This window comes from Anopheles darlingi, chromosome 3 (assembly GCF_943734745.1).
Source record: "Anopheles darlingi chromosome 3, idAnoDarlMG_H_01, whole genome shotgun sequence".
Lineage (NCBI taxonomy): Eukaryota > Metazoa > Arthropoda > Insecta > Diptera > Culicidae > Anopheles > Anopheles darlingi.
Window position 1 is genome coordinate 2,715,001 of NC_064875.1, and position 10,000 is coordinate 2,725,000.

General features: G+C 49.5%; 2 protein-coding genes across 5 annotated transcripts in view; one reads left to right on the top strand and one right to left on the bottom strand.

Moving 5' to 3' along the window:
- The window catches only part of LOC125957493 (calcium channel flower), a 5,808-nt gene extending 3,302 nt beyond the window's left edge, over positions 1-2,506 (bottom strand). The window contains exons 1-5 of one of the 2 annotated variants that reach the window (XM_049690239.1): positions 2,312-2,506; positions 2,027-2,147; positions 776-983; positions 576-683; positions 219-324 (exon numbers count right to left, since the gene is read on the bottom strand). In XM_049690239.1, the coding sequence (XP_049546196.1) occupies positions 219-324; positions 576-683; positions 776-983; positions 2,027-2,147; positions 2,312-2,314 (546 nt within the window). In that variant the 5' untranslated portion in view covers positions 2,315-2,506. The remainder of the gene's footprint in view (positions 1-218; positions 325-575; positions 684-775; positions 984-2,026; positions 2,148-2,311) is intronic. The other variant, XM_049690237.1, reaches the window with a different exon arrangement.
- Positions 2,507-2,728: 222 nt separating this feature from the next.
- Positions 2,729-6,082, top strand: LOC125957472 (zinc finger protein 436-like). Of its 3 annotated transcripts, none has more exons than XM_049690209.1 (3): positions 2,729-2,906; positions 2,976-4,722; positions 4,775-6,082. In XM_049690209.1, exons 1-2 carry the CDS (start codon positions 2,730-2,732, stop codon positions 4,719-4,721), a joined length of 1,923 nt encoding a protein of 640 aa, XP_049546166.1. In that variant the 5' UTR covers position 2,729; the 3' UTR covers position 4,722; positions 4,775-6,082. The 3 variants fall into 3 exon arrangements, with proteins under 3 accessions (XP_049546166.1, XP_049546165.1, XP_049546164.1); XM_049690208.1 differs by having other exon boundaries at positions 4,778-6,082; XM_049690207.1 differs by having other exon boundaries at positions 2,976-6,082.
- The last annotated feature ends 3,918 nt before the right edge of the window (positions 6,083-10,000 follow it).

Consider the following 10,000-nt stretch of genomic DNA (forward strand, 5'->3'; position numbering starts at 1 on the left):
GTTTGCTTTTGTGGAGACGGGACAGTTGGTGGAAAAGGTGGGTTTACTTTCGCGCGGCGAGCGAAGTGATAGTAGTGGGCTAGTAGGGAACTATAGCAGCAGTAGCACTAGTAGTAGTGATAGTAGCTGAAGTATTAGTAGGAGCGATTCTTAGTTGTAGATGTAGATGAGGGAGGAGATTGTTTTGAGAACTAAACAATTTATGTTGGACGCCATACATCGGGATCCTCCATGAGGGTAGAGTGTTGATCGGTAGACGGTACGCCCTGTACCGGCGACATCGCGTTCGGTGAGGCCATCGCTGCCATATCCTCGCGTGACCCTCTGCACGTCGCATGGAAATGCGTTAAAGCACGATTATGAGACGAGTGTTAGTTAGTATGAAGTTGGATGGATGGTTGTTATTTTGTTAACATGATTCATGAGTCGTATCATTAAAAAATGATCATCAGATGACACTCCAAATAAATGTATGTACAAGTAAAGCACAATGTCCTCCACAGTATCACACAAAGGCACACCTTAATGGAAAATTTAGGCATGTTTGAAGTCACGGAACATGGACGATTACTTACTTTTTGCCAAGCGCCATCATACCGTACAGCATGCCGGTGACAAAGATTAGTCCACAGCCGAACAGGCTACCAAGGCCTAAGCACATGATGACCGGTGGTATGGCAATTCTAAAAGAGTACAAGACAATAATCAGTAACCGCCACGCAACATTCTTTCTCCATTCCCTATGGCCAATTGTATCGGGAAAGCAACAACTTACACACAGTAGAGGGCCGCCCGGTTCCAGTATGGGCGTTGATCCGCCTTCTCGGCCGCCTGCTGCACGAAATCGATGAAAATGAAGCAACATGGTGCTTCTATTGCTAGCACCACAAAACCGGCCAGAATCTGTAGGATACCCCCGACAAGACAGCCGACATCACCGAGCAAGATGCCGATACAGTTGTACAAACCGAACAGAACGGCAACTAAAAGAAGGTTAAGTAGAGAGAGCATTACGGTTAGAGGATGTGTGGGCGGCTTGAAGTGCATCCCATTATCAGTTGTGTTTTATCACAGTAAACAGCAACGCAACGTGTTATCACGAGACGAAAGAGCTGGGCGACAGCTCGGTGCATGCAAAGAAGAAAGATTTGTTTCTTGTTTTGCTTCATCCAAGAGTCCTTGGGTCCTTTTCATGAAAATGCCAAGATTAACGAGAAATCTTTTGTTTTGCTTAATTGTCATTCAACATGCAGCTCGCGGCGGAATGTTCGTGCTGCCTCTCTGCCGGTCTCTCTTTCCTTGGGTGTTGTAAAATTCATTATTGGCCTCGAGAAGAAAGGCTCGTTACCCTTGGTCACTGCTGGTGGTGCTCTCTCACCTCTGGCCGCGATGGGTGGAATGTATCCATTACATAATAACCTTCGGCAAAGGCTGCTTTCGGACGATGGAGACCAACGACAGGAGGCAAAACACAATGATCCTGAATCCTTGGAGTGGCGCTCTCTCACAAACTCTGTTTGTTGGGGGCATAAATTGCTCTCTCTCGCTCTCGTGGTGTCTCCTTTTGCTGGCTTCTTTTTTGGAGGCACGCGCGTTCACTTTCTTCTCGCGAGTGGCTGCGTTTTTATTTCCCCCCATCCCCTTTTTCGCGAAACCACACGCACCGTCCAGTGCAAATAATCCAGATTTTCCTCTTCATTCGACACGTTTCCAAACACGCCGGCAGCAACAGCGTCAGCAGACCTGAACGACCTAGTTTATGATGTCTTATTCTCAATAAACTACACTTTGGGGGCTTCACTGCACGGTCGCGGTGCCTGAAACGTTCCTGCACTATCACTGAGTTCACGAATTCAAAACGAGAAGCGTCGAAACCGCGGAGCATTTTCGCATTATCACATTACGCTTATCAGTTTACTGTGATGGTCAGTCTGCGGGGATGATTCATGCACACCCCTGCAGGAAACACCACTTGCGATGGAGCCCGGATTTTCATATGGAGTCGATCGATAAAGGCTCTACTCACAGAATCCACCGACGATTCCTGCTGCACGTCCACCATACTTCAGGTGCCACGGAACATCATCGCGGGGCACGTTGTCCTGGCCCGGCCGGGCCATCAGCCCCGCTAATCTTTCCGCGAACGACTAATAAAAGAAACGGACATTTCAAATGGAAAGTGAGTCGGGAAAGGAAAGTTTTACAACAGCCTCCCTCTCTCGTTACGCATCGCGGTTGCCGGATTTTAGGTTTATCGATTTCTTCTTCCGGCCATCCGGAATACCGTACGCTCGAAGAAAGCGCGACTTACCATGATGAACGGTTATTTGCACGGAGTAGGCGTAATCCTGCGTAGTCACCACCAGATTAAGGACAACACTCGGGACGCGGGAGTTAGTGGCTTGCAGATGTGGCTAATTCCGATTTTGGGGTTGCCGAGATCACGATGCGAGAGTGTAAAAATCTTATCGACCACAAAAAACCACGAAAAAAGAAGAAGAATTACGCGAAGAATTTTTGACGCGAGTCCAGGGTTGTAGCCTAGCTCAGCAGGGTTGTAGCCTCACCGGATTTTTTGTTTCGTCCGCGATAATATGTTCGCAAATGGTGCTGTTTGGTACTGAGCATTTTGATTCTTTCGGCATGTTATCGGCATGCCGAGAGTTGCACTTTGTGGCGCTTATTTGGAATGTTTACATCTCGTGTTTTTTTTCTCGGCGGCGTGAAAAATGTCGGAAATCGCGAATTTCGCGGATTATTCGTCGGGAAATGTGCTGCTTTACGATTCCCGGGTGTGCCGGTTGTGCGGGGAAGAGAACGAGAATGGACTGCCGTTGTTCCGGAATGGTACGGTTAAGGGTGCGTGCGAGATCAGCCAGCTCATCAACCGGTATTTGCCGGTAGCGGTAAGCGCTCTTTGTTTTGCGTTCCTTAAGCGATCTCAAACCTTTCCCGTGTACTTCTGGAAATTGCAGGTTCAGGATGATGGTATCTCGCCACGGTGGATTTGCCCCGGATGCCACATACAGCTGGAATCGACGGCCCAGTTCTTCGAGATGATCCTGAAAGGGCAACAGTTGGTGGAACAGTTACTGTTCAGAGAAATCGAGAGGGAGAAAGAGCGCGAATTGGCGGTCGCGAGCAAGAATATCACCGTTGCCCGAGTGGAAGATCTAGGTCCACTATACGATACTCTCCTCGATCAAGCCAAGTGGAACGAGCTGTTTAGCAAAGCAGAGATATCCGTCACAGCATGCGTTGGAAACGATCTTCCACCGCTCGAGCTTCACGAGCTCGAGGACTTGCTTAAACCCATTAATGACAAAGACACCAGACAAGATCAGGTACCGTTTATCGCAGAAGAGGAGTCTCCGGTAAGGGAACCTTCAACGGATGAAGCGAATGAACTAGGGGAGAAGGATTGGATCGTTAACTCGGATGTTTCAAAGGCCGGTGGACGGTTGATAGGATTCGTGCAGAATAACAATGCCACCGATATTGGTAGTTTGGTAGTGGTCGAATCGACGACCGGATCATCGCGGACCCAGGCCAAGTTCATCTGCGATATTTGTGCCGCGAGTTTCGCACACGAGCGGCGCTATGTTCGGCACCGCAAAACCCATGCCGTTCTGTTCGAGTGTTCCGATTGTTTGGTGAAGTTCGGCACAACCGATAAGCTGAAGCGGCATCAACAACAGAAGGCTCATCGTGGGCAGGGGATAGTGGATGGAATTCAACTCAATAAGAAGACGGCACAGCGAGTACAATCCGTGAGTCACGGGACGGATAATGTGGATCAGTATGCTTGTGATAATTGTGATAATACGTTCCCGGAGCTGCAGACGGTGCTGAAACATGAAGAAACGGTGCACGCGAGTGAAAACAGAACGTACGTTTGTAGTGCTTGTGGTAAGTCCTTCCGGCAGAAGGATCTTTTAAAACGCCATCAGAGCACCCACACCGAGGGGCGTCCCCATCGGTGTACGGTGTGTGAAGCAGCGTTCAAAACACGGTCGACGCTCTCGAAGCATACCAAATTACACGACGCGGAAGTGAAGCGTTTCCCGTGCACCCTGTGCGACCTGCAGTTCCGATACAAGGCCGGCCTCAAGCAGCACTTGAACGTGCACGCGGGCGTGAAACCGTTCCAGTGTCAGTATTGCGAGAGACGATTCTCCCAGCGCGGCAACCTGAAGGAACATTTGCGAACACATTCGGGTGATAAACCGTTTTCGTGCGATTCCTGTGAGGCCAGGTTTTCCACCAGTTCCCAGCAGCGGATGCACGTCATGCGCCACAACAGTGCGCGACCGCATGGGTGTGAACTGTGTAGTAAAACGTTTATCGCGCTCGAGGCCTACAAAACTCATATGCGACGTCATCGGAACGAGAAACCGTTCGGTTGCAGCGATTGTCCGCGATCGTTTTTCGAACGATGGGCCTTGCGCAAGCACATCCGTACGCACACGCTAGAGAAACCGTACACCTGCAAGTACTGTGGGAAGGCGTTCTCGGACTCGTCGAACATGACACGACACGTTGCCACCATCCATGGCGGCGAGAGAAAAGGAAGCAAGGTCGAAAGCAGCGAAGAACCACCGGAACCGGCTGACCAGGCTACTGTGATGACGATGAGCGACGAGGTAGACACAATGGTGACTGCTCTTCCTGAGGATGAGTTACTATCGTTGGAATCTGTGGTGCTAATGAATGATCAGTAAGGTAAGTTAGGCCCTCCCTTTACATCGAATTCCATCACAGAACTCCTTGTTAGTAGGTCAAACCCCTAGAGGCCAAAGAATCGCCCGTAGTCGCAGTAAAACACATGGTCGCAATTTCATGCCAACCGATTGAACAGGACCCTCGAGCACAGATCAGATTACTTCCGACTCCTGCGATTCCCTTGAGAAGGAATTCAGGACCACCAGGCAAAGGAACAGAGGAGCGCCATCAACACGCCCATTCCTCGTTATCTTGAAATGTGAATCCCCAGTGGTGCTCCTCTAGTTGGCGGACTAGTTTTTGGGTAACTTTACAGTGATTAGAAAGAATTTCTCATTATGTAAATTTCCCCCTTTCCGAGACTGGGAGAAGGCGTTTTCGAGGGAAAAAGGAAGATTAGCTCAGACGGCACCGGTCGCATCTCGGATGAGAAGTTTTTGGGAATCGGGTTTTTGTGTAACATGAGCACCAACAGCATACCACCAGCAATCAGCGATTGCTGCTGTCCTTCATCTTCATCGCATCCACATCCTAGCTGGCCATTACTCACTCTTCCCTTCGACGGTTGGTAGTTGTGTCGTGTGGCATTTGTAGCTCATTACCCGTTTCGTGGTTCATCCAAGTTGCCAGGCCATTGCCGCTTTTCGGCGGTAGCATCGCCCTGGGATCCAAACTACTATGCGTCCTTGGAGCGTTAGGAAAAACTAGGAGTCTCCATTGTTTTTTGTAGTTCCTACCGTAGGTTAGCGAAACGAATGCGCTCGGTAGAAAATAGGAAAGGTTTTTGTGACCATCTCTAATTAGATACCGTTTCCACCAGTCTGCAAGCTTAATGAAAAGCTCATGTTGTGTGTGTTTGACTCGACAAGGATGGACAGTTACACGGGGAACAGTGCACACAAACAGAGAAACAGCTGTAGAGGGTGTTTTTTATGTTAGTAAAATGATGTTAACACACTTCAATAAACCCAGTACTTCACAGAGATATATAGCATGTTCATACTCATTTCGAATGAGAAATCTCCATCCATCCATTCTCTTTCTCCCCCTCCCAAAACAATTCGAATCAATGCCAGTGCCGCTCGTTTACGATTGATCGTTATGCCAAGTGTCTCTTAAGCGACCGTAAAGGACTTTCCTGAAAATGGGGAGTCCTTCATACGAGGCAATTCACACATAAATTATAGGACACGGCTGGATTCGGGGTGGGCTCTGGTGCGCTTCACTGAACTCTACCACATTCCACCTCACCATCAGATCATACAGGACACACAGGACACGTACCACCATACCTTGATGCCGGAGGGAAACGGCCGGTAACCGGTGTGGTTCCGGTTGCACAAGTGCATTGCCACTGTTGCTACGCATTCCCTGCGCCTATTGGGAAATGGTGACTTTCAACCCCGGTCACAGGGCCGGACCGTTGTACCGTACCGTTTGCCGTTCAGCGCAGGTCTCCAGGATTCCAGCAGGATGGCTTCTGGGAGTTAATGTAGCGTGTACACCAGCCTACGACGAGGGAGGAGGGAGTGGAAAAGGTTCTGTGTAGTAGGTAAATCACTCGGACTTTGGTTGGTCGTCTACAAATGGACTCCAAATGGATCGATGGAGTGTGTCGAGATCGAGTTTAAACGCGTGTTACACACACGCGGGGATTCGGACGGTCGAGCCGTCCAGGATGTGCCTGGACAGTTGTGACATTCCGGGAGTTGAGGAGGTCACCCCGGTCCAGCTACGAATGTTGTACAGTCGTCGGTCTGTATCCTGCCACAGCCCCTTCGTCCCCCTTTCTCTCTGGGGAGGGTTGCAGTGTACGAACTGCGTAAGTGTCATCTCTAGAGTTGCTGAGTGAAGTACTTCTGTACCAGCCAAGCCAGCTCCAAGTTGTGTTTTGCCACCTCGCTCTAGTCCCCCGCTCGTCGGATGCCGGATAAGAGGGATTAAACTCCGTTTATTTGCATACTGATTTAATGCTGAATTTGCGCTTCTCTTGATGCCTTAAATGCTTCATCAGTGATTTCAGCTCTCGAGTGAAAACTTTCACTCAACTCAACTCAACGTTGCCTTGACGGTCGGTAGTCCACCTGCAGGAACCCCCGTCCTCTCGCCCTGTTCTAGAAGTGAAGAAGTTTCGTAATTCGTCTAGAGTTTTGGCGAAGCACCGTCTAGTGTGTGTGTGGGGAGGGCAGGGGGGCTCGGGTGGGTATGTATGCGTCATGGTATGTTGACTCTGCATGACTGTTTCGTTAAATTCTTGTGCCAGTACCGGTACTTGAAGGTGCTCCATCAGACACATTCTATTATCGCGTTCGCATGGCGTACGAGGAATTTAAGAGATTTACGACCTGACATGATAATGCCAAGCATTTAACGGTTGATTTAAAAGGCTATAGCCACGGTAATGCTACATTTATTGCTAGTGACTAGCGTGCCGTGCAGCCCCGGCGCACATGCTTATGGTGTGGTTGTATAGGATTCTTGCATTCCGCGAATACCCTGCATACACTAATGCGTTTAGGAATGAATTGATTATACTGACAAAAATGGATTCCAATTTCTATTGTACATAATGCAATCCGAAACATCAAAGAATTCCCTCGGAGCAGCGACGGAATCAACATAGTTTCAGCTCAAATAGTTTTCGTGTTAATACGCATGATGCAAACGGTGTGATGATGATGGGCTGCTTTGAAGTGTCCACCGTATGGCGATGGACATGTGATCTCTACATCAGGGTACTTTGTGCTCACCTATCCTTCCCCGAACCGAGCTAATGGTCTGGCTATACGCTATGATCCTGTTTTTGTTCCTGGTGAATTACCCCGAAAAAGGAATTTAAAAGTTTGACTCAATTTCCAACTAGTTTAGTAGCCCCATGAGCCGACCACCATAACTGGCCATTGGCCAGGACACGGGACAGCACACAATGGCGGTTGCACTTCAAAGGATGCAGTTTTTCCAAAGTTTCGTATCATATCGGTAGGTGATTTACAAAACAACAAAACATTTACCGGCAGAATTGTCCCGACGACGATGCCATGGTGGTCTCTTTTGTTCTCTCTCCCTGTACCGTTATGTTGTTGCTACCACCCATGCACCCCTGCTCGGTCGGTATCGCTGCAGAAGGATCTCTGTCGTCTGGGTCGATCCGATATCGTGATGCCATTACCGGTGCTTAGCCTTCATAAGAGCACGGATCACAAAAAAGCGAGCAGCAAAAAGGAATTAACCATTTGTCCATTATTCTTTCTCCAGTGTGTGTCCCACGTACCTACTGGTGGCATTCACAAAGAGAACGGAGAGCCTCGCTAGCATAATTGTCAGCAAACTCCTCGTGAGCCTTGATAACTGCCTCATCCAGACGCACACACACACAGAGGTGCTGCAAGATGTGAAAGATCCCGAAGGATAACAGCGAAAGGAGCAGCCGGCGTCGTCATCGCCGTCGTCATCATCGTCCAATTTGTGGTGCAATCGAGTTGCGAAACGAATCGAAAGAAGCAAAGAGGGAGCGAGAAGAGGAGGACACAAATAACATACTTCACCGAGGCGCAAATCGTCCTTTTCTTCGTTGCAACGGAGCGTCCACGAAGCAGAACCTTTTTCTAAGTGCTCTGCTACCTGCTGTCATTGCTCCGGGAATGGCTGACTCGGAGATCCTTCGGAGGTTACCAGGCAACCGCCATTTAGCCACCGCCGCCGTTGCCGCTGCCGACGTCACCAAAGGTTGGTTGCTTCTGCGCCAAGCGAAAGACCAAAAACAATGAGAGGAAGAAGAAAAAACCACGGAACAAAGCAACCCGATGCTCAGCTTCAGTTTTTTTCTTTTACGTTTGCTGCTCCCGTGTCTCCAAATTGCAGCAATTACGGCTGCAAACCTGCAAAGCTGCTAATGCGCCCCTGTCTTTGACCGGTTGCACCTACTCTAATAGCATGTTCGGTTCCGCAAAGAGCAGCTCGTGTCGTCGGTCGAAAACTCCAAAAATCTTTAGCCGATAAGGTTTGCTAAATGTTCCGGACGGAAGGTGAGCAAATGGCAAGAAAGGAGCATAAACGCATAAAGAGATACACACACACACACACACACCCGGCGTCGGGACCATCTGCTGGTGGCTGTGGCCCATTCGAATCCATGAAACGTTCCATCGACATCGAGCAAGCGAGCGAGGGTGTGTGTGCCTTCGTCCTTCTATTTCGGCCATTGTGTGATCCATTGTCGGCAAATTAAATCAAATTAAAGGCACGCACATTCATCACAGGGGACACGGTGTGTCTGTCGGCCGGGAAAGGACGGGGTTTTGAGGTTAAATAGCCGTTCCACAGTGTGGTCCGGTCCTTCTCTCCCACTGCACCGCTGGTCCCGGCCCATGATCGATCCCTTCATGCTTCGGTGCTGACTTCTACTACGCACAACATTGTGCCCAACAGTATTGTGTCCGGTTTCCGGTGCACACGGGACGACCGATCCCTGTGCGAGGTGCATGATGCGTGAGTGAGTGCATTTTGTGTAAAACTGGGTGACTTTCCAATGGTTGGTACCCCTTATTCCGCTTTTCCGCTGGTCACGTGTTGTTGTGCGCTGCAGCGTGACGTTTCGATTCCATCCGCTTCGGATTCGAATGCAATAAATTATTCAATTAGCTCTAATGTTTCAAGCGAAAGAGACTAATCCCATTTGTGCGTTTGAGCGTTTTGAAGTTTAATCCGAATCTCCGGTTCCCGGCGCTACCCCACGGCGTATCCTCAAGCCTGTCCCCGGTCCCATCGCCGTCGCTGTCGTGTTTGCTTTGGTATTTGGGATTTCTAATTGCAGGCGTGCCGCGATGCACCCGATGCCGATAAGCAATTCCGATAAAAGGCTATGTTTTTTGACGGGGTAAGCACGGCGCGCGCCTTGTGAGCATCTCCCAGTGGCCACGTGGCGGTCGGCCTAGGCTCCGACCGGCTCAACTAGATGAACGGACGCTGATCTCGTCGATTATTGACTTCTCGCGCCTCGGCCAAAGGGCTGCAATTGAAAATTATCGATAAGACACGCGGCCGCCGTGGCCGCTACCATTTGTTTGTGGTCGCATTTAACAAGCTTACCAGTAGAGGGGGGTCGGGTGATGTTCCAGCTTCCCATCGACCAGCGATGCAGGGAATGTTGTCCTGTCATGTCAGTGTCCGTATCTGCTGATGTTGTATGTTGGTCGATTTCGTCCTCATAGTAGGCCATCTCACTTTTTTAATATTGCCGCCCGTGGGCATCTGCGATCGATAATTTTACATTAATTTT